This window comes from Alexandromys fortis, unplaced genomic scaffold (genome assembly GCF_014885135.2).
Source record: "Alexandromys fortis isolate MF-2015 unplaced genomic scaffold, M_Fortis_MF-2015_v1.1 scaffold_21, whole genome shotgun sequence".
In the NCBI taxonomy this organism is placed as follows: Eukaryota; Metazoa; Chordata; class Mammalia; order Rodentia; family Cricetidae; genus Alexandromys; species Alexandromys fortis.
This window is the reverse complement of record NW_026067905.1, coordinates 4,652,163-4,676,976: the sequence shown is the minus strand read 5'-3', so window position 1 is coordinate 4,676,976 and position 24,814 is coordinate 4,652,163. Positions and strand designations below refer to the sequence as shown.

Genomic DNA, 24,814 nt, shown 5'->3' with positions numbered 1-24,814 from the left:
AAATCAGTAAGATTTGTTGCTGGTTCCACATATGATAGATATAAGGATGAAGATAAAAATCATGATAGGCTGTTGAATGGTTATCTGTTTGTAGTTTGGCTTCAAATATATGACTCTAAAATCTAAAATAGATACATCACCCAGAGTAGTTCAGATAATTGATTCATAAGTCTGCTACATCAGGCAGGTTTTGATGATATCTTTATAAATAGGCCCTGGCTTTCAAACGCCTGATGCTATCTCCAATACTGACATGAAAGGCATTTAGAGGGTGGAATGTGCTACCAATATATCGTGTATTCTAGACACAGATCAGGAGGTCCATTAACTGCTTAAGGCATAAAGATCCATTGTCACTGAATGAAAACAAATTGAACAATAATACAAAAAAATGCATTCATAATTATGTTTTAAATAGGGAATGGGGATAATATTTCAACTGCTGAGAAATAAAAGTATGAGTCAATTTAAGATGCTTAGAACAAAATAAAAATGAAAACACTTTTAAGGGTTAGAAAGTCTAAGACATAGTCATGAGGGTAGCCTGCTAATTTTGTTTATTGTCCAAGGTCTAATGTAGAATTCATACTTTTCAAGATGATCCAATTCAATGCCCTTTAATAAAGACAAAGCTCTCCCACGAAATATAATATCCTATAAACTGAAATAAAAATAAACCTATTGTGGGATAGTCTTTTTGTACACTGTGAAGATGTGTCTTTGCAAAGGTGCCTTCTGACTGATGTAATAAAAAGATAAATAGTCAATAGCTAGGCAGGGGAGGTTAGATGGGACTTCCGGGAGAGAAATGAACTCAGGGAGATGAATCTAGGCATGTGAGAGACGCCAGTGAGACACAGATCAAGCTAGACTTCTAAAATGGAAGAAAGGTTGTAGTAGGAGTGGCGGGCTGCATTCCTGCCCAACTCCCGCAAAACTAGCTTTACCCAAAATAATTACACGGAAACTGTATTCTTTTAAACACTGCTTGGCCCCTTAGCTCTAGCCTCTTACTGGCTAACTCTCACGTCTTGATTAACCCATTTCTAATGAGTGTAGCACCACGAGGTGGTGTCTTACCAGGAAAGATTCTAACCTGCATCCATCTCAAAGAGGAGAGCTATGATGTCTGCCTCACTTCCCTTCTTCCCAGCATTCTGTTCGGTCTACTCTGCCTATCTAATTTTCTGTCCTATCAAAGCCAAAGCAGTTTCTTTATTAACCAATGAATGTAACACACAGACCGTCCTCCATCAAAAGGTTAAACACACACACACACACACACACACGGCAGAACATAGATTAATATAAACAGGGTAATTTAAGTTCTAAGAGCTAATTGGAAACAAACCTCAGCTAAAGGCTAAGCTTTCATAATAAATTATGCCTCTGTGCCATTATTGGGGAGAAAGCTTACTACATATGCCTCAAACTTAAAAGCTCATTTATGGAAGTCTATGGTCAATGTTCTATTTATGCTATAATGTTGAAGGCATTTCCCCTTATATCAATACGATAACCAGGACACCTCATCAGTCAAGTCTGTTCTTCATGGAAGTAGAGCTCTATCCAGAGCAACAAGTAAAGGAAAGAAAGTAAAAACCACCAAAACACTAAAGACTTGGTTGTCTAATCCAGATTATATGACCAGATTCTGTGAAGATGCAACAAAAATATCATTGAAAGAGTAAAATGCTTAACCAAAGCACTGAATCTCACCCACTGAAACTACATACCAGCAATAGAGTTAATGAAAGACATAACTCAAGGGGAAAGGTCAAGTTTGGATTCAAGACTTATATTGTTAAACTATCAACACTGCCCAAAGTAGTCTGAAAAGTAAATGCTGTTTCCAATAAAAAATTCCATTAGGGTTCTTTTTAATTATTTAAAATTTATGTGAAATATAAAAATCTCAGAAATGTCATAGTGTTTGAGAAAGACAAAGCAAGTAGAGTTAGAGTTTCCAATTGCATAATATGTTCCAAAGCATGACAATTGCAAAATATGGTACTAGCTTAACTGGACACAAGGAATAGAAGAGAGGGCTTGGAAGTGAAAACATACATACACAATCATTTGGTCTTCAGAGATGATGTGGAATTTTCCTCTGTATGCTGTGATTACCATTGATTAATAAAGAATATGCATTGGCCTGTGATAGGGCAGAATAAAGCTAGGCAGGAAATACCAAACTGTATGCTGGGAGAAAGAAGTTAGAGTCAGGGGAAGCCATGGAGTCTCCAGAGAAAACAGACCCAAGCTGCCAGACAAAACCTTGCCAGTAAGCCATGAGTCTCATGGTAAAATGTAAAATAATAGAAATGTGTTAAGCAAAGATATAATAGTGAGCCAATAAGATGCTAGAGCTAATAGGCCAAGCAGTTATTTAATTAATACAGTTTCTGTGTGGTTATTTCGGGGTTGAGCAGCCAGGAACAAGCAAGCAGCCTAAAACAACACAGAGAATGCATTAAGGGGTAAACAGCCAGTGGGAAAAGGAGCTTTATTCATAATGGTGATAGAAGATCTGGATGACCAACATAAAACCAGATAAACTCAAATTCTTATTAAATTCTATATTCCAATCTAATTCCTATAGATTAAAAATAAATGTTAGACTTCACTTTGTCAGAATCCAAGGAGGAGGCATGGGAGCAAACGCTATGATATTGGCCTTGGCAGATCACAGTTCTGACCACAAAACCACAGATAAGGAAACAGACAGAAAACATTACCACATCATTCTGAAAGGTTATACAGGGCAAAGGAAATAACAGGTTATCGAAGGATTACAGAATTAGAGATAAGTGCACACAAATCATCTTATGATAAGAGGTAAAGTCAGAAAATATGTAAGAAACATTGACAACTCAAGAACAAATCAACAAAACATACACCTTTGTTAAAAAAAACTAGCAAAAAACTTAAAGAGAAATTTCCAAGGAAGTTATCTAGATGGTTGTCAGGTACATGGAAAGACATAGAACATCACCAGTTGTCAAGGAGATGTAAACCAGGAGATATCAGCTCACATCTGCTCAAATGATTCTTAGAAACACATTTTGAAAAATAATATCTAATGAAAATGTCAAAATATTCAGAACACTTTGCACTAAAGATGGTAATATGAAATGGCTAAACTCTTATAGGAATTTGTATGAAAATTCCTAACTGAAGAACTACAGGAAAAGCTTCAGGAGACGTCTGTACTCTGCACTCCTTACAGCACTGTTCCACTTAGCATGCCTGATAGGAAACACATCCATCAACCGAGCTATGAGTGAGGAAGATATGGCACTTACAAACAATGAAATGTCACTCAACTTTAAAAAAGAATGGGATTCTACTATTTCAGCACCATGGATCAATGTAGAAGACATTGCACAAGGTGAAATTAATCAAACACTTAGGACAAATGTCACATGATTCTTCTGGTTGTGAGGAATCTGAAGAAGCCAAGTTTACAGAAGAAGAAAGGACGCTGGTTACACTGGGACACAGAAACAGGGAAATGGAGAGTAATGCCATTAACTAGAGGTGCCAGTTACATATTTTGAATGAATGAATCCTACAGGTTTTTCTGCCCCACATGGGCCTTGTGCTAACTGTTGCAAAACTTTATAAAAAAGCACTGATAGGGTATATTTCACATTAACTGGCTTTTCAATTTCATGTAAGCTTATATTTTCTGAACCAATAATAATTGACTACTGTTTCCCTCCATTTCTAGTCACTATTTTCAGTTTTCCTTACTGGTTATGTTTTTTCTCCAAAGATTTATTTTTAAAAACTTTGAATCACCATAGAGAAACATATTTACTTCTGTTCTTTTTTATTTTGTTCCAATTTTAGTAACCATCAACTAAATATAATTAGACAATACAATGTATTTAGTAATTCTATAAATACATATGAAATAATTTAATTACTATTAAATATAATTTTGTAGCAAATTATATGAGATAAAATACAATTTACATTTAACTATCAATTATTCTGGACTGCAAAGACAGGACTACATAGTGAAATCAATTTGTGCATATACACTTCTCTTAGTACATATGTTTTAGCATGCTTCTGTGCCTATTCCAAGCCAAATAATATAAAATTCAATAGGAATTAAAATGTTGTACAACTGTAGAGGTGGCTCTGAGGCTCTGAGTATGTAGTGCTCTTTAGGAGGATAAAATTTTAGTTCCCGGAACTCATATTGGGCGAGTCACTTCACCTATACCTCCCATTTAAGGGGATCTGATGCTCTCTTCTATCCTCTCAGCTCACCTGCACTCATGCCCACACACAAAAGTACATCATTTAAAATAATTAAAGTAAATTAAATGTATTTAAATGTCTCTTTCAGGGGCTGGAGGGGTGACTCGGTGGTTAAGAGCACTTGACTGCTCTTCCAGAACCTGAGTTCTATTTCCAGCAGCCATATGATGGCCCACAGCTATCTGCAATGGGATTGGATTCCTTCTTCTTGTATGGATGAAGAAAGAGCTCGTATGTATGTATGTATGTATGTATATGAATAAATAAATCTTAAAAATGTCCCATCATTTATTTTATGAATTAGTCAAAAATGTCCCATCATTTATTTTATGAATTAGTCAGAAGAAACAGACAAAAGAGCCACAGATAATTAAATCTTATCAGATGATAATAAGCAAGTTATTATACAGATTATGCTCTTTGAAGAAAAAATGATCCAAGCTTCATGACTAGTCCAATATGCACATGACTTTCTAAGTGCTATGCAGAAAAGAAGAAGGCACACCAGACAATCTACATGTGGCAGGTGTAACTTCTACCATTAAAGATGGTTACCTACTCTTAATATAAAATTTCCACTTAGAATGCTTTCAGGTCTAATAGCCTAATGATTCAAGGGTATTATTTAGCTAAATCTCCAACATCTGGAACGTGTTGAAAACTACAGAATCTTTGAGTACAGTATCCTATTTTCACCCTCCATACATCTGACATCATATCTACCCACTTAGCTCACACACTGGTAATGAACATTCTTCATTGTTCTCAACGCTAACAAAGGGCATGATGCTTGTATTTATTTTCATTATTTTGCAACTCTCTTCCTTTTTCTTTTTTCCTCTTAAATGAATTCATGTAAGAATTAAACTTTCTTCCGGTTTTATCATTTTAAAAGATATTTTTTCCTCAAATCGGCTTGCTTTTCCCTCTTTTTCTTTCTTTGTTATCCCACTATTTGTCAGCCATTGAAATTTCTACCTCTAATGAGAGACAGGTTCAGTGATGCATTGCCAGTATTTAATTTTAAAATATATGAATTCAGGTGTTTGCATGCACATATCTCATGTGTATACTTGTCCATTTATGTTAGTTTTATTCTGAAACATATGTTTTTGATTTTTTTAAATTTGAAACATAATTTTTACTGATTCTTTGGGAATTTCACATCATGCAACAAAATCCCACTCATTTCCCAGTGCTTCAATATCTGCCCTTCACACTTATAGTGACCCTCCCAAAAACATGGAAAAATAGTAAAAATAAAATGAAAATATTAATATTAATTTAAAAGCAAACAAAAAAAACAAGCAAAACAAACAGAAAACAAACAAACAACAAAAACCTACTTCCCTCCTCTATTTCCCACCTCTCCATCACCTCTTTATTCATCTTAGTAGCATAGGGAGATGCCGAGTATCATTCAGTACACCCTTTTGTACAAACAGCTTTACTTGCAAATTTCCATTGTATAATGAATTGTTGGTCTGGTTCAAGGCTCCCGGCTTGCTCGACCCTCACTGAATCCCGTCTTGGATATCCAGCTATTGCCCTGAATCATAAAGATCCTGCATCTATGGTTCTGAAAAGCCAATCCCTTCACATGTTCTAGCAGATCATATATGTGGTTCAACATATGGTTTGTGTGTACCCCTGTGCCAACACAGCGATGGACATCAGCACAACCCCCAAGTGAATCAGGTCTATGGACCCAGATATGGCCATCAGCAAGTGCTTTGTCCCAGTTGTTGCCATGGCCCTGGGGAAACAGTGCAGACTTCTCAGATTGGAATGAACTGGCTGCCATAGGGCTATGGGGTTTTTAATTTTGGAAGTAATTTCTTAACAAAAACTTGTAGTTTATAATGATTAAAAGTCCATAATAAGTGTTTCAAAGCGGATTATTGCTCATCTATTTGGGAAATGTCAACATGAGTTCCCATGTTGGCCAACTTTTATATAGTTTAACTGAATCTATTACTGTTTAACTGAATTATGGATTCTGACAGCAACTCAAATCTGCAACTTTAGCCTTAAAGTGCATTTGAGTAAAGAAATATCCCTCATGCTTTCTCTTTCTACTTCTATTTTTTTTTTTTTTGTTTTGGTTTTAATTTTAATTTTGGGGCAATTATTTATTTATTTACTGAGACATTTTGAGGGCCATGGCACATGTGGAGGTCAGAGGAAAGCATGTAAGAGATGATTCTGTCCTTCTACCTTGTGGCTCCCAGGTTATAATTCAGGCCACCAGACTTGGTGGCCAGCACCTTTTCCAACTGAGCCATCTGACCAGCCCTGTTATAATGAAGATTTTTGCTCTGTTTCACCATATTAATAACTATGAAGATGAACAATTTTGATTTATTGATGTGAGTATCAGATTTACTTCTCATTCACTTAAATGGTTTTACATCTCAAATTGAAGCCTATATCAGGATTTGTTATATGAAAAAAAAAAAAAAGAATCTATTTCCTATTCTTTTTATTTATTCTTCTCATAAATATATCCATACCACAGTTTTTCTCCCTCCACTTATCCCAGCCCTCCCCTGCTTTTGCCCAGATCTGCTCCTTCTCATTTCCCTTAAGAAAAAAAGTAAACCTCCCAAAGATATCAACCAAACACAGCATAAGTTATAAGGCTAGACGCAATTCCTTATAATGTTAAGCCTGGATGCAGCAACCCAGTAGGACAAAAAGCTCCCAAAAGCAGGCAAAAAAAGAGTCTGAGACAGCGGTTCACGCTGTTAGGAGTCCCACAAGAACCCCAAGCTCCAGAACCATGCCCATATACTCAGAGGACCTAGGTCAGACCCCTGCAGGCTCAGTGATTGCCTTGCCGCTTCAGGCTCTGAGACCCCCTATAAGCTCTGTTTAGCTGATACTGTGGGCCATGTTTCTGTGGCCTCCTCAACCCCTCTGGCTCCTGCAACCCTTCCTCCTCCTCTTCTGTGAGGTTTCCTGAACTCCAAGGAGAGGGACCTGTTGGAGATTTCTAATGTCGGTTATCTCCTCTGCATAATGTTTGACTGTGGGACTCTGTATCTGCTCCTATCTATTGCAGTAGGAAGCCTCTCTAATGAAGACTGGGGTAGGAATCAATCTATGAGTATAGAAGAATATCATTAGGAAGAATCTATTTTCATTGAAAGAAAAAAATGGGGGAAAAAGAAAATAAGAGCATTTCTAACAGAAGTAAACATGAATGTAAGTTATATAGCTTAAAAAATAATCACCATGTAAGCTGATCCCATACCCTCACCATTGTGAAAAATGCTAAAATGTAAATGGAAGATTAGGGATCACTTCAAATTACTGATTTATTTCCCTTTGGATCTACACCCGTATTTGTATGTACATGGAATTCACGGTTCCTATTGTGATGCCTTGGTTTTTAAGTATTCCCACAGTGATTTTTACATCTCTGAACTAATTAGCATTTTATTAAATGAGCAGATGGCCCATATTTTCAATTGTAAATAGTTTATGGCCTTGAACATAAGCCTATACTCAAAAAACTCAAAGAAGATTTTATATGTTTAAGGATACTATTTTTCTAGTTATGGAATACTCTTAGTGAACTTAAAAGTCATAACTGTACTTGCAGGTATCAATCTTTGAGTCTTCATTCATTTTTGGTAGCCTTGACCTCTGTACTTAACTGTCTCAGACTTGCTGACAATTCCATGTCACCATGGTGACATCTAGTTCGTTCATTTCTCCTTTGAAGAAACATATGCTTAATATGAAACTTGTGTTTATTAATAAAATAAATTTCATATCCAAAATGATGAAAACAAATCTTTTTGGTAGCTTATATATTTTAAAATTATGGGGGAATTTTCCTTTTCCTATGAAATAATATCTTGTCATGATACAGTATATTTCAAATTTATGGCATGCCTTTTTCTTTGAGAATTTAAAATACTTTAAATAATTTGGGCCTTGCCTGATTCCTCCAGAATTGTGGAGTATGACTGATAACTGCCTTTAGAATCTCTAATAGCTAAATTACAATTATTATGCAAAGTCCTACAATAGACAGTTATATGGATTGTTAAATGACTTTGCCTTTTTTGCAAACTATAATCATTTTCCTTTATTAGCTGAAGGATTTTATAATTTAAGGAAGATGAGAAACCTATAAGTCACGCTTTCAAATAAGGAACAAGGATATTGCAAACATTAAATTCCCCCATAAAAATGTTAAGGCATCATTAAACTAGGTTCAGATTAATACAATTCAGTCAACTCTAGATAGATATCTCCCATAATCAGCTGAAACAAAACCTAGTGATCTAAGATGTAAAATATTTTACTACAGCCAATTTATAAACCTATAAAACATACAGGTATCATTCAACCTCTTTATTAATAGTGCATGCCTGGTATTAAATCAAAACCATTTTAAGGACCCCTCCCCTTTGGTGATGCCGTCTTCAGCTGTTGGCCCTCATTATGTCACTGAGGCTCATCCACAGTGAATGACAGCATCCCTTTTTCACTAGAAGCTGCACAGGCTATTCCAGGCCCAGTGACAGAGCTTAACATCCTTTGAGATTTATAGACATATTTTCTACCCACAGCTTATAACACTTCATAGGCTAATGTTGATGCATTTGGTTTTCTGTGGATAGAAACTTTTCTTTCATGTTGAAAATTTGAAGCTTCTTATTTTTAAAGTTTTTTCGAGTCATTTTATTATTTATCATTTTATTATGGTTAACTTTAGTCCCAAGAAAATGGTACTGGTGAATCTTCAAGTTGTAGAGATGTTGACTTTGCTTGGAGGCTTTGCTATTTATCCTCTTTTTCTCCAGCAAGAAAGTCATGCAGATCATGTTAACTGGGTTGCTGAAGATTTTAATGAATTATCCTTTCTTGTTAGCTTACTTCCCAAGAACAGATTCTATATAATATCATCTTGTATCACAAAAGGAAGTCTGGAACTAGGTGCAAATCTTGTGGGGGTAACTCATCTCTGCTTGTCCTGAAATCAACAGAGATTCCAAATTTTGGAACTTGCAATCACCCAGGTTACTCATAAACCTACTCATGAACCACAGATTATACAGGAAACCCCTACCTGGTGCCACTGGACAGTGCAATGTGAGTTGACAAGAAATCCTCAAGGCAGGATATAAAAATGATAGAAAATGATGAAGGTCTGTCTCCTCTAACATGGATTTTTGTGTCATATTTTTAATTGATCACATTTACTGAGAATCAAAACACAGAGCCCTAAAGTCCAGTGGTCGGGGTTTATGGAAAAATTGTAATTTGATAACAAGAAAAGGTAGTTGTCAATGTTTTAAAGATGTCTCTGTCCAGAAAATAATCAATGTAATACTTTAGATATCAATCTAATAAATAGTAAATCATTATTTCTAAAAGAATACCATAAAAAGACTTTGAAAATATGAGACCTTGTTCTTATCATAACATTGCAGATATTGTTTGTAACAAGATGTATCATTTGAAATTATTTTACTAAGATATCAGAATAAAACCAATAAAATTTTAATATTTTGTATATATTTAATTAAAATAAAGGTACCTTTTGTTTGGATTTTTAAATTATATATTACAAATAAATTTTATATAATATTTTTGAGATTTTATTTTATGTTTAAATGAGTCTTTGCCTGAATATATGTTTGTATAATGTCTGCACAGGCCAGAGGAGGGTGTTGGATCCCCTAGGGAATATAGGCAGAGACAGCTGTGGTTGCTGTGGGTTGAACCCAGGTTCTCTGCAAGAGCAACCAGTGCTCTTAACTCCTGAGCCATCTCTGCAGGCCCAAAAGTAATACCCTTAATGCAGAAACTTTACTTAGACTGGTCATAAATAAAAAGTACATTGATTAAATATAAAATAATTTGGAAACTGTTTAAACATAAACATTTTCATATATTTCCAAAATAATTGTTAATATAAGATAAAAATCATCCCAAAATAACTTTATTTAGCTAAAGAAAATGTCTGACATTGAGACTATTGAAGCTGGAGAGATGGATCAACAGTAAAAAGTGTTTTTTTGCTAACGCAGAGCAACAGAGATCAGTTCCCATCTCCCATGTTCATCAACCCAGAGCCACCTACAACTCCATATCCAGGAAGCCTGCTCTCTCTTCTGGCCTCCATATGTAATTGCATTCACACAATACTCATGAACAGACACACAGTTGTTCAGTGCTGATATATAGTTCGTGTGTATACACAGTCAATATGAAATACATAACATCAATAGTGAGACATAAAAGATCAATAAAATTCCTAAAAATAAGTAAACACAAAGTCCATCATTGAATTTCCTAGGAGAAATCACAAAAATAAAATTTATTTTACACACACATAGAAGTGACTACTTCTAGACAATAGAAAACTTTCGCTTGAAATTGGCATACATACAAACCACAGGACCTGTGTGCCATTTCCTACAACCCAGATAGAATATGGAATTCACCAGCAGAAAGAAATTATGCAATTGACAAAAATTTAATACAGTACACATCACTGTCTACATTACAGAGTAGAAGGTTAGTGTAGAACACACCAATTTCTAGACAGTAGTTGTTTTACCAGTAGATCAAAGATCTGTTACGAGTTAAGACTGAAAGATCAAAAAGCAAAAAAAAAAAAAAAAAAAGACATTGGAAGAATGTCCAAGGGAAAGGTATATGGCTAGATCTTGCAGAGATTTTTGCATCTCACATTCATGCCCACCAAAGTACAACTATCAAAGAAAAATCATTGTCTAATAATGAACCCATGCAGAAGACTTACATTAGATCCATAGTTACCAACCTTGCACAAAATCTAAACACAAAGTGACTCAAAAAACTTATTGTTAAACCTGAAACACTAAACTGCTAGAAGAAAGCATTTGTAGGTTCAGGAAAGAACTCTCTTAGCAGGACTCCCCTTGCACAGGAATTAAGACCAACAACTAGCAAGTGGAATTTAATGAAACTAAAAAAAGTTTTCTGCAAAACTAAAGAATCAAGCCAGCAATGAAGAAGCTTGTAGAGTAGGAGAGAATCTTTTCCACATACCCATCTGGTAGGGGATTAAGACCTAGAATATTAAAACAAATAGTGAAGCAAATAAAAGACCCAATTTATAAAACAGGCTATGTGTCTGAATTCCCAAAATAAATTAAAATGACCCTAAAATCTCATAAAACATTCATCATTGTAAGCAATGAGATCATTGAAAATTAAAACTACTTCAAAAGTTTGTCTCACATCAGTCAGAATGGCAAGAATCAACAAAACAGCCTACAACACATGCTGGACAGGATACGTGGAAAGAAGAACTTTCATTCACTACTGGTAGAATTGCAAACTGGTACAGCCAATCCAGACATCAGTGAGGAGATCTTCTCAATAGCTAAAGTGAAATCTGCCACATAAGCCAGCTCTACCATTACTTGGCATATGGCCCAAGGAACTTGACTTCCAACGTAACAGATCAGACATGCCCATTGCCTCTCTGTTCATAATACCTAGGAAATTGAAATGACCTGAATTTCCTTTGACTGATGAACGATTAATGAAAATGTAATATATATATATATATATATATATATGATGGAATATTATGCAACTGTAAAGAAATAATGAGACTGTGAAATTTGTAGGTAAATAGATTTAATTGAAAAACATTATAGTGAACGATGTAAGGTCAGACTTCTAAGAAACAATAGTATCTCAAGGTTTCCTTCCTAATATGATTAATTGTGGCTTATGCTGAGTGAGGATCTCATGTCTGTGGATCCTCTACTTTGGGCCACCTTGCTCCATTCTAGCTCACCATCCTATACTCAAAAGCTTCTTCTGTCATGTTCCCACACAGTGGGAGTATGTCATTGCTTATATCTTGAGTTTTATTTCTCTGAGACCCAACCATAATTATCAACATTTTGTCAGATGCAAGGCAAATAACTGCAGAGTGAAATATAATGGATGGAAAAGTACAGCAAGGGTAGCCAGTACCGTAGACTGGAAGGTCTACCATTGTCTTAGAAGAAAATGGTAGCCCACAAGATTTAATATGGTTGCATCTTATACCAAAAAAAACTTATATAAAAAAGCTTCATTGTAGCAAGGCTTTCAAAGTTGTAAATTTATCAGCTGTACTGGTTAATTATTGTCAAGCTTGCACACCCCGAGAAGAGAAAATATCAATTACAGAATTGCCTCCATCACATTGTCCTGATTGCTAATTGGTGTAGGAGATTCCAAAAAACTATCAAAAGTACAAGGATATGAGTACAAGTATAAACTGGTGAACCTGAATGTATAGGAAAGGTGGTTAAGCAAGACACAGGGAGCAAGTTGGTGAGGAGCATTCATCTATCCTGTCCTGGCTTCTTTCCAAAGTAAGATAAAACCTGTAAGACAAAATAAATTCTGTCTTCCTGAAATTGCTTATAGCCATGGTTTTTATTGCAGCAATAGAAACCAAACTAGTTATGTTTTATTCCCCTAGATAAACTAACCTAGATAACTTTTAATTTGCAAAGGATCTTAATGCTATCCATGAAGTTCTTTGTGAGCAATGTCTCTGAGACTGCAGAGGCTGATCTTCACTGCTGACCTGCAAGGTTTTGGAGTCACCTAGAAGACACACAACTGTGCAAGCCTGAGAGAATGTCTTCCAGGAGGCCTCACTGAGTAGGAAAGACCCACCATTGATGACTGATGTCCAAGAATCAATGAAAGTAAAATAAAGGAGAAAGTCAGGTAAACACAAGTGTCTTAGCTTCTTGGTTGGTGATGCAGTGTGACCAGTTGCTTGATACTGCCATCATGACTTCCCTGAATTATGGACTATATCCCTTCAAATTGAAAGTCAACAAAAAAATCTTCCATTAACTTGAATTCGCTATACATATTTTTTAATATCTTGCTGCTATAAGATAGTAACTAATTAATAAAACACAACTTTTTCATTGTTTCCTAAACTGCAAAATATTTATTCATGAACAGCTAGCCTTACACATCCAACTCTAAATTATATTTTAAAGCAAAAATCTGTTAAATATTATTAAGTCATTTTAAAATCAATAACTTAGGCCATACAATGTATTAGTTGTATCAATATCTATTTGTTTTTCTCAAAACAATGACAGAATTTAAAAGTAAACCACACACTTTAAACTAATACTTTAATTGAACAATATGTACAGCAGTTTTCTCAGGAAGGCACAGGGACAGTTCTCTATTGAAACACCAGAGTGGGTATTCACTTGTACAAGAAGTGAGCATTTATGTGGGAAGCAATATAAGCCAGATGTAACCAAAGAGACAAATTACATATTTTAAAATTCAGTCATGACTCATTTTCACTTATTTTATATATCCCCCCAAAATTTGTCTTTTAATTATATAAATCATGTTTGTTATAGTAAATGTTTGAAACCCTCTGATGGACCAAGTCCCCTGTGTTATATATCTTCTAAACAGATTTTCTTCTTTTTCCAAATACATTATTGATCAGTTTGGCCATTGATTTAGAGCCACTGGATCTCCTCTTCTCCTTGTGTTTGAAGATCATCAGAATGTCCCTGATGAGTCTGAGAAACATCACCTCCACCTCCAAGGACTGCTCTGCTGCAGACAGTTCACAGAACTGGCAGTGGAAATCTATTGCTAGCTTATGCCCTTCTTCCCAGCCAACCTCTCTCATGTGGCAGAGGTCTTGCTTGTTGCCAACTAAAACCACAGCTGGTTCCACCATCCTGAAACACAATTAGTAACTTTTTCAAGATTCTGTCAACAACTCTGGAAAGTAACATAGGTTATATCCATAGGACAAAGAGTCAAAAATAAGTCCTATTAGGTATTATGCTTATGACCGTAGATGGTCACGTGTGTGCTTAGAGACACATATCCCCAGTGCTACAAAATCATTTTCCACAGAAAGGAACAAATAACACAAGCAAGGCTCTCTAAGTTTAGAGCTTTGAGGACACAAGTATTCTTTATTTCAGGATAAGTATAGTAATCAGGGCTGGCTGTAATCTTCCCTACTTTGTCTCTCTTTGTGCTAAGCAACATAGGGAAATAGCCCCACCACAAAACCATAAGATTCTACCTCACCCCAAAGTCCAGAAGCAAGGAGACATGTGACATAGGCTGAACAATTGAACCTGTTAACCAACATAAATCCGTCATGCCCTAAACTTTTTCTGCTGGGTTCAGTGTCACACCTATGCAAAAGTAACTAATTTAGTTATCTTTTACAGATGTTGTGTTAAACCCACGTAGCAATTATCAGTTAGAAGATTAGGAGCTTTAAAACCCCACTCAATCGTACCATCATCCAGGACCACGTGGCAACACTGATAAGAAACTATGTAACTCCTCACATCGGCATTTGCACAAAAACGAACACTTTCAAGGAGATATGCTGAAGCAACAAAGATAGAGAGATAAAACAAAGACTCTCAAACAGCTAAGTGTTTCATTAATAGAGCCAAAACTCTCAGACACAGTCATCTTCCTTCACTGTCCTGTGTGCCTAGACAGTTAGCAGTGAAATGCTGACCATGTTTTTATCTTGGGTAGAGCTGAAAAAAAAAAAAAAAAGTATCTCCACCCTTACCATGTGTAGATGTGGACTATTCAGTCTGTTTTTGCTTTGACATTCCGGGTAACCAGTAATGAGGAACTGGATTTCACAGGAGACCAAACATAACAAATCCGGATTTATTTAGGATTCTCAACGTTTTCGTGAGAACGGGAAGGAAAGGTGGAAGTGTGAAGTATCTGTCGTAGAGAGGACCATTATTTTGCTAGTGCGTGTCATGTTAACAATAGAAGCTATCTTGTAAAATGCCCATTTACTCGGGGCAAGTAACTGTTTATGTCAGCCAGGACATAAAGCATCCTCATCTGATTCCTTTTACTACGTGTGTAGCTCCTGTGGAATGGGAAGGGGAATTGTTCAGGGCTGTTAAATTTTGTAATTGAAAGTCTGTATTAAATTCTTCCTAATGATGCTCAGGGCAAGATGATGATTTACGAAAATGGAAAGGGGATGAAAATGAAATGTCTTACCTTTTACAATGAGTAGTTGGTGGCTCCCGGATTCTGCAGAGAAGGGCTTTTGCAAAAGCAAAGGAAGGCCTGTCGCTGATGTCATACACAATCACAAACCCGTCTGCCCAGTGCAGATCACTTGTGAGGGAGCACTTTGCCTTCTGCGGCTGAAAATGAACCAAGCACATTCACAACAATGTTCTATGCTTCAGTTAATTCATAGTTACCCATTTCACCTGAGGGAGAGTTCGATAAGGCTAAAGAACAATCATTTCTAAAGAACAATAACTTCTAAGGTGTGCTTTCGGGGTTTCTTTCTTATCACTGTCTTTCTTAAACTAAAACAAAAGCCTATCATAGTTATTTTTATCTCACTTTACAACTTTCTTCAAAAAATATTTTTCTAAAAATTTGATATGATGTTTTTTAAATTAATATTCACACATCTGTCTTGAATAAAGCATAGCATCTATGCTAATTAGCAGACTATTTTTATTTGTGTGTGTGTGTGTGTGTTTGGGTTGTACACGTGCATGTACACGTGTCAGTGTCGTCACATCCTAAGCATGGCAAACATGTAGAGGTCAGACAACAACCTCAGGTGTTGGCTCTTCCTTTTTTACCTTGCTTGATCTTTTGTTATGGACAACAGGCTGTCTTGTGCACAGACTTCCTGTCTCCTTCCATCACAGCACAGGAGTGTCAGAATTACACAGGTCTGCTACAGTACCTCGCTCTACGTGGATTCTAGAAATCCAAACTCAGGCCCTAATGATTGCATGGCAAGCACTTTGCCCACTGAGCTACCTCCCCAACCTGGAATATCTGTTTATTTGCAATAGTAGATTCAACTCCATGAAAGGGAAAAAATTATGAGTTTATCTAAAAAGATTTATAGGATAATTTAGGGTAAAATAGCTAAAACAAGTCAATAACTTCTTTGGAAATGTTAGAAAGCTGACCATTTATTTATCATGTTTATGATGAGAAGATATTTTGAGAGATTATAATTGGAAGATTATTTTGATATTTTAGTATATTGACAAGATAAACAAATTTATATTCAAAATTTGTCTTATGTATACTCTACTGAAAACCAGTTACAAATGTAGACAATTTAGTGGAAATATAAACTGAAAAGACAAGACGTTCTTAATTTCTGACCCCTACACTATGAACTCACAGGAATATGTATGACCACTGCTAGGAGGAGGAGATCTACAGAGACAGCTGAACCTAGCTTATGGAAACTCAGCAACTCTAGACCGACATCTGTGGAGCCTCCATGGGACCTAATTAGGCCCTCCATATGTGGGAGACAGTGGTGAAGCTTGGACTACCCGTGAGGCACTTGGCAGTAGGAAAAGGATCTAGCCCTGGTGCATAAGCTACCTTATTGGAGCCCATTCCCTATGGTGGAATATCTTGCTTGGTCTTAGTGTAGGAGAAAGAGCTTGGTCTTGCCCTAACTTAATGTGCCAGACTTTGTTTACTAACCAAGGGAGTCCATACCCTTTGTGAGGACTGGATGGGAGTAACCTGGTAGGAAAGACAGGGGTGGGGGTAGGAGAACAGGGAATATAAAATGAAATTTAAAAGGTAAATTAAAATAAAAAATTAAAAAGATTCCTTTTAATGGGCTGGTGAGATGGCTCAATAGCTAAGAGTACTTACTGCTCATGCAGAAGGTTCAAGTTCAGTTCCTAATACCACATGGTCACTCACGACCATCTGTGATTCCAGTCGTATACATGAAATAAAATCTAAAAGATTGTTGTTAAAACTATTTTCAGGGCTCACTTTTATTGTGCATTAAAGGTATTTTTCTATGCTAACTTTTAATCAATATTTATAGGAATCTCAATAATACAATTTATACTAAAAGAAATGTCAACATTTTGATAATTAAAATTAATAAGAAATTTTATTTTAGTGTTGGCATTATTTTGCATATTCATTTCCACTACTCTTTAAATTATGCTTGAAGAAAAGTAAAACAAAGGGATGTTTTGTTTGACTTACTTGAAAACATGGGTCATATATTTCCAGATTCAATGCTTTCCCATCCAAACACAACTGCTTATTGTAGATAGATTCTGAAAAAGAAATATGTGCTCTTTGTCATTATGGGAAAACTTCAAAATAAACACTTGTTAGCAGTTGGCCTTGATCTGCCAAATTCAGCAAGTCATATTTTCGGGCTATTTCTACTGAAGATTTATTACTCTGTGTGTGTGTGTGTGTGTGTGTGTGTGTGTGTGTGTGTGTGTGTGTGTGTGTTGTCTACGAGTGTCTCTGGTGCCTCCAGAGAAAGAAGAGAACAATGGATCTCTTGGAACCTGAGTTACAGATGATTATTTCCTACCATGTAGGTGCTGGACCAATCCAGGTCTTCTGCAAGAATAGCATGCTTTTAACTACCAAGTCATCTCCAGACTTGCAACAGTCATATTTTCACAGGATAGTAGAGTATCTTTTGCTCAGGGCTGGTGACGAAACCATGAATATTTTGTGCTGATCCCTTAAATTAGTTGTGTCTACTCATTTGTTTATCCTCCTATGGTATAATACAGATACTTCTACCAAAGACTCATTCATACCCTCTCAACACATTAAAATGTCTTCTCATTCATGAATAAACAAATCATCAGAAATTCTGTTCTGTCTCCTCTACCATGAATTTCTGGAGTGGGGGGGGTCTTCTATCTATATGTTACTTTCATTGGTCAAATAAAGAAACTGCCTTGGCCTTTTGATAGGTCAGAAAATTAGGTAGGTGGAGTAGACAGAACAGGATGCTAAGTAGAAGGCAGTGTGGCAGATGCCACGGCTCTCCTCTATGAGATGGACACCAGTTAGACTCATCCTGGTAAGCCACAGTCAAGTGGCGATACACGTTATTAGAAATGGGTTGAATCAATATGTAAAAGCTAGCCAATAAGAGGTTAGAACTAATGGGCCAGGCAGTGTCTAAATGAATACAGATTCTGTGTTATTATTTCCAGGGCTAAGCTAGCTGTGCAGAAGCCAGGCAAAACGAAAAGCAGACCTGCTCGCCTCATCCCTACAAATTTCTTTACTGTTTATTACTTTTATTGATTGATTAATGAATGTAAGTGTGTGTGTATCTTTCTGTGTGTGTGTGTGTGTGTGTGTGTGTGTGCTATGTGGAAGAAAGAAGGTAAATTCCTTCCACAGCATGAATTTCGGGTTGAAAGTTGGATCTTCAGGCTTGGAATAAAGCAACTTATACACGAGCCATCTCGCATTTTAGTAGGTTCTCATTATCAACACCTTCTAAACACGTGAAAATGGTTTATGCTCAATACATTTATACTCACCTTCAATCTTTAACACCTCATTAGTTGCACTGCTATATTTGATCACTGACAAAATCTCAATTATTCCCTTCATATGATATTCACACAGCATATTCTATTTCTGTTTTAATTTTCTTTACTTATTGTCAGGTTTCTTAAGTTTTTTTTTTAATTCAAACTTCACCATTTCCCCACACTCCACATTTGGATGCAGTTTATACTCACTGTCTTGTACCATTTGTCATGGATCAGAGCCCTGTGTATTATGTATATCTCTCTCCTTCTGTCCACTATCGACCAACTTGGATTTTACTCTACTTTGTCAGTAGCTTGTCACATCCAAACTTTGAAATTTATTCCTTCCACCACCTGGGATGTAATTCCTTACATATCTTCTTCAGCAAGTCTCCGCTCTACCGATACCTTTTTAAAAAAAGTTTTGCCCTCTTATCGTTTGTTTTTACTTTTGTTTTAAGGCAGTATGCCTCTACATATTCTAGGCTGTCCTGGGGATTGAATAAGCCCCTGTGGCTGTGCTCCCCATGTATTGGTACTGAAAACAATCACTTCTGCCATTTGACTCTTGCAAAATATAATACATACCATATCCATTCTTTTCTCTGGTTTTATTTATTTTTATAGCATTTATCATCAAATTACATAATTTTTGGCTTGGGTTGACAAATCATTCTTTAATATTACAAATTCTATGATAAATTAAACACTTATTCTTTTGTGCTCTGACATACCCCATTACTATAGAAAATATATGGACTATAACAGTTATTCAATGAATATTCTTTGATGAATGAATATGAGCTTTCTTTCATTAATCAGTGAATGGATAATTTCTCCAACCCTTCCTCCAGCTCTATTTCTCCACAAATTAACACACTAACACAAAAACTTGACTAACTCTGAAAATTGTTCTGTAACCCATAATAAGAAGTAATAGAAGAGGCTAGAGGGATTTCTCAGTGTTTTGTGCTTGCTGCTCTTGCAGAAGTCCTAGGTTCATTTCTTAGCACCCGTAGATCGAAACTTTCCGTAACTCCAGTTCTTAGAATCTGATGCCCTCTTCTTAACTCCCAAGGTACCTTTGTGTTCATGTCCCACATGAACTCAGAGACACATATATGCACATAAAATAAAGTCAATAAATCTCTATTTTACAAAACAACCAGACATTTGATGAATGCATGTTTCCTCAGAGGATGAAGACTGACTTTTAAAATCCGTACAAATAGAACATTGGTCATAGTTTCATCAGACATCAGATTTTGTTTACAGAGGTGTTTTCTTTTGTTTTCTAAACTTCGCACATTTACTATTTGCCCTGAATATAAACTTTCCCAGACAGTTTAAAACACTTTCTCTCAAATCTCACAGCATTGGTAAGAGCTGTCATCTCTAACTGTTTTTAGAGTGTTTTAATTTCCCCTTCTATCCTTCCTTGACAAGATGAAGTTGCTTTTGCTAGCCTGTTTCCATAGCGTTGGAGACCTTTGGGTCACATGCTTATATTTTCAAAATGTCTTCAGGTCTTATATTATACACGGAGATGTCACAGCTGGGAACGTGTAAACATTTCATTTGTTTATTTAACTGCATTGTAGAAAGGATTAAGGTGAAGGTTTCATTGTTGCCGCCTTTAGAGACTGCATTATCTTGTTTGCATTAAGTCTCTTTTCTGTTCAGGGAAAACTTTCTCAGCCAGGCATCTTGGCTTGTATATTATGTTGACCTCTGTGCCTGAGATTTTTGCTCCTTGAAATGAAACATAGAAATTTCTGATTTTCTGCAGCTTTCTTTCTGTAGGCAGTTTTCAAACACTTGTTTTAAAATGTTCACACTGTCAAACGAGTGGAAATACTGTGCCACACACACACAGAAAGCCATGTGACACAAATCTTTAAAACCACTTTTAGCAATATGCTGATAATGCCTTCTCAAGAACAAATGTTTTTTGTGATTCTCAAAGAAAAAAAAATATGACCTCTTTAACACTAAATAAGTAATATAGAAGAAAAACGACTCCCTTACATTTCCTAGTGTTCTGCTATTGTTGAAAAAAAATTAACCTCGGGTCTTTTATCAGATAGGATATAAATTCCATTATTTTGATCAATCTCTTAGCAAAAAGTATACTTAAGGGTCTAACAAAATTTCTTCATTTTATTCTGTGGTATCTCCTATATCCTAAGATAAAAATAAATGGAGTAAAAACTGAGTCAGATTTAGTAAAATGACCTTAGGATTATATTGCAAGTTCTGTATAATTTCTCTAAAATTTATAGAAACAGCCTAGATAACAATATGACGTTTAATTAATGTGTCATTCTTTTATTTTTACACCATTTTTACAAGCGTCATTTCATGGGTATTTTTTCTGTGGATACTGTGAATACTAATCCTTAAGTATTTCACTAGTCTTTTGCTGTGAATACTAATCGTTTAACAGATGTTAATTATCAAAACCTTTTTGCACTTTGCAAAAAATGAATGAACATGCTTTGGGGCATTTAAGAAAGATAACTACAACTTTACTTTTTTTTTTAGTTTTAGACTTTGAAAACCCCTGACTTTCTAATTCATCATATTAGGTAATCTTGATGATGAAAACATTCCACTCAAATACTTACTTTGGTATTTAAAACTAGAGTCTTTAAATTAAAACATTTTAATGAATGTAAAAATAGCAGATTCTGTCAATGTGCCTCTCTGTTCTTAACTAAGTTAAAGTGTGATACTGAAACATTAAGTAGGGTAGAATTGTACAGCGGCGACTTACCAAGATTCGAAGCATATTCTCCAATGAACCTCTTGGTAAGAAACCTTACAGTAAGTGCTGTTAAATAAATAGACAAAATTTAGGTTTGTTTTATTTTAAAATACTGATATTCAGTTAGGTCCATCAACTTGATTTTCACTCAGTAACCAGCAAGCCTTAGATAAGAGCTTAAGATATCACTGAATTCTGGCCTAAAAGCTGTGGAAAACCATGATTATGTAAATAGAAATATGTGATCTTACATGTTATACAGGTAAATTGTTACAAAATTCGTCAAACATGTACACTGCCTTACCTTCTAAAGTCCAAATATAAAACTCATTATATTTGAAATTCAAAGCTCTTACAACCCTATTAAATAAATCTTGTTCAAAGGCTCTATGTGTAGGAAGGATGGAAGCTGTGTCCAGCTTGTGCAGTTTGTAAGGGATACAGAGAGTTAGTGCCCTGGAAATAGTTTAAGACTCAAACGGATTATTGTCTTTCTAAAACACCCAAGTCTGCTAGTTACTCATCTCTTGTTGTTAGGCTGTTATTCATTGGTGGATATCTTATTGCCAGGATATTGTGCAGCAGAATCAAATAAAGCAAGCAAAAGAGAATTAGCACATTCCAGAATTAGGGCCTTTTGTGCTAGGTTCCAGAGTGTCCACACAGCCGTGTCTCCAGACAGTCATGTCCCTTTTGTAGTGTTGCCAATAAAAAAAAAATACACTCCGTACTCCATTCAACTCTGCCCACCTTACCCACACATCTGGACAATTCACTACTGGTGGGTTTGCAGGCAAGAGTACTGGGGTAAGAGGCAGGAAAGTGATAAAATGGCCTCTTGTTGGTCTTTAGAATTTTAAACATCAATAGAAAAAGATACAGATTCATATTTTTAGCAACTGCATTGGCTCACCTCCTAAAACCGCTCATAACTAAACAGTTTGAAAAATCACACACAAAAAATTATACAAATTATTTAACAGACTGAATTTATTATAACTTCTTGTATAATATATGGCTATTTTAATGTCCTAGTTTGTCTCTCTCGTCATGCTAGACAAGACAGTAAAACTCACCTGATTTCCCTGTTCCTTTACCACCCAAGACAGTAAGCTTGACATCACTCATCTTGAGTAACTGGTTCGGTTTTGGAACCCTGCTGACAAGAGCTAAGCATATGCTTTTGTTTTTTTTAAGTCTCCCTTTTATGGATGTCCTTGTTTTTCCAAGGGCAACTTCACCATATATTTCTACAATCTAATAATAACTTGAAAAATGTTTGCCTTTAGTACATTTCAACTGATCCTCTCAAATATTGGACGAATATTTGGACACTGAGATTTATGAAACTAGCAGTAATATATTTTTAACAGAAATCTAGTTCATAATCCTCTAGAGAATCAAGAAAAAATGTCCTATTTTTATTTAGAGACATTCTAGAGAGTTTGTGTGAATACCCATTTAAATTTACTCTGATGGGGTAAATTTTACTTTTTATTTAATTATTTAAGAGGATTTTATATAAGTATCCATGATGTTGTGATCAAAGTCTTCCCCAGTCCCTCCCCTCCAAATCTTCCCAGCTTACCTCCACCAGAACTCTTTTCTTGGCTTATGTACTTTAAAAAATTAAATTAGTCCGATTTGTATTGTCCGTAAGTTCATGGGTATAGGGCTATCAATTGGAGTGTAGACAACCTTCCCCTGCAGTCAATAGTTGCCAAAATCTCCTTAACTAGAAGTAGGTTACAAAACCCCCTTCCTCAACCATGATATGGTTTTGAATGGCTTGATTTTGTGTAGATCTTGTGTATTTGGTCAAAACTGCTATGAGGCTATGTGTACAAAGAGTTCATCATGTGTAGAAAATAACTTCCCATGTTCTTCTCCAACCTCTAGCTCTTATAATATTTATATACTCTTTCTTCTATGATGGTATCTAAGTTGTGAGAGGAGGCATGTGCTGTAATGTCCCCATTAAGGGATGAGCCCTTCATAGTCTGTTAGTCTCCTCTGATTGAACAACTATGTGTCTCTTTATTAAAGCATCATCTATTGGGAAATGAAGCCAAGAAAGGAAATCTAAGATAGATGAGTACAGGTTAATGGCAACGACAATGCACATCTAGGTCATATATTCTAATCACATGTGATCCTTGAGCTGAAAACCACTTATACCACCTTGAAACTTTCTGAAGCAACCTTTAATGAGTAATTGTTTTCATTTTAAAAATATGATTTGCCAATGGATAGCAAATCTAATTATCATTAGAAAAGTAAAGGAGAGAATCTGTACTATTTCTTTCCATACTTCTTTAGAAATAGGAAAATACTTCAAAAGCTGATGTGGGAGTGATTTTTTATTAATAAAGAAACTGCCTAAGCCCCTTGATAGGCCAACCCTTAGGTGGGTGGAGTAAACAGAACAGAATGCTGGGAAAAAGAAGCTGAGTCAGGGAGTCGCCATGATTCTCCCGCTCCAGACAGATGCAGGTTAGGATCCTCCCTGGTAAGCCAGCTCGTGGGCTACCCAGAATATTAGAAATGGGTTAGAACAATATGTAAGAGCTAGCCAATAAGATTCTTTATTTTATGGGCCAGGCAGTGTTTAAAAAAGTACAGTTTCCGTGTAATTATTTCGGGGCATAACCTAGCCATGAGGGCGGCCGGGTGCCGGGGACGCAGCCCCGCCGCTCCTACTTCAACAAAAAGCAAAACAATTGGAGGTGGGCATTGTGTATAATTCACTGGGTAGTCAGTGTGAGGGAAATGTAAGATAAATGATGGCCATTCCTCCTCCTTTAACAGTTCCCCCAGTGTGAAGTCTAGTCTTCACCACAAATTTCACTGCATTCAGAATTACCATGGGAACACATCTATTTAAGAATGGTTCCAAAAAGATTTAGTTGTGTAGAGAAACCCCACCATGTATATGGGTCACAACATTCCATGAACGGACATCTGGGAATGAATAAAAAGAGGAAAGTGAGACGAGGACCAGTATTCGTCTCTCTCTTTCTCTCTGCTTCCTCACTGAGGATGTGATGTGGTCACATTCTCTATCAACCAAAGTTGTGCCCTAAAACCTGGAAACAGAATGAGCCCTCCCTTTCTTACTTAACTTCCGTCAGGCATTTTGTTACATCAGTAAGGTGCCTGTCTATTACTTTCTTTTTATCTATCACTGTTAGATAATTAAAAACAACACAAGTTTCATTTCCAGGATCCATATCCAGTGGCTCACAGGCACTTCAACTCCACTTTCAGGAATCTGATGCTTTCTTTTGGCCTTTGCAGGTACCTACACATATACACTCAGAGAAAAATAGGGGGGGAGGAAGGGAGGGAGGGAGGGAGGGAGGGAGGGAGGGGGGGAGGAGGGGGGGGG

At 36.1% G+C, this 24,814-nt stretch overlaps 1 protein-coding gene across 1 annotated transcript; it reads right to left on the bottom strand.

The window, feature by feature from the left end:
- Positions 1-11,918: 11,918 nt before the first annotated feature.
- Rergl (RERG like) lies at positions 11,919-22,604 on the bottom strand. The gene is made up of 5 exons (XM_050135218.1): positions 22,503-22,604; positions 21,436-21,492; positions 17,347-17,420; positions 15,343-15,491; positions 11,919-14,021 (listed from the first exon to the last, which is right to left on the bottom strand). The coding sequence occupies exons 1-5, from the start codon at positions 22,552-22,554 to the stop codon at positions 13,739-13,741; spliced, it is 615 nt and encodes a 204-aa protein (XP_049991175.1). The 5' UTR covers positions 22,555-22,604; the 3' UTR covers positions 11,919-13,738.
- Positions 22,605-24,814: the final 2,210 nt, after the last annotated feature.

Coding starts and splice junctions, on each gene's coding strand:
- Rergl (XM_050135218.1), bottom strand. CDS start 22,554: ATGAGTGATGTCAAGCTTACTGTCTTGGGTGGTAAAGGAACAGGGAAA. Junction 17,421..21,435: donor AGAATATGCTTCGAATCTTG/GTAAGTCGCCGC, acceptor TTTCTTTTTCAG/AATCTATCTACAATAAGCAG. Junction 15,492..17,346: donor TATATGACCCATGTTTTCAA/GTAAGTCAAACA, acceptor GTTCATTTTCAG/CCGCAGAAGGCAAAGTGCTC.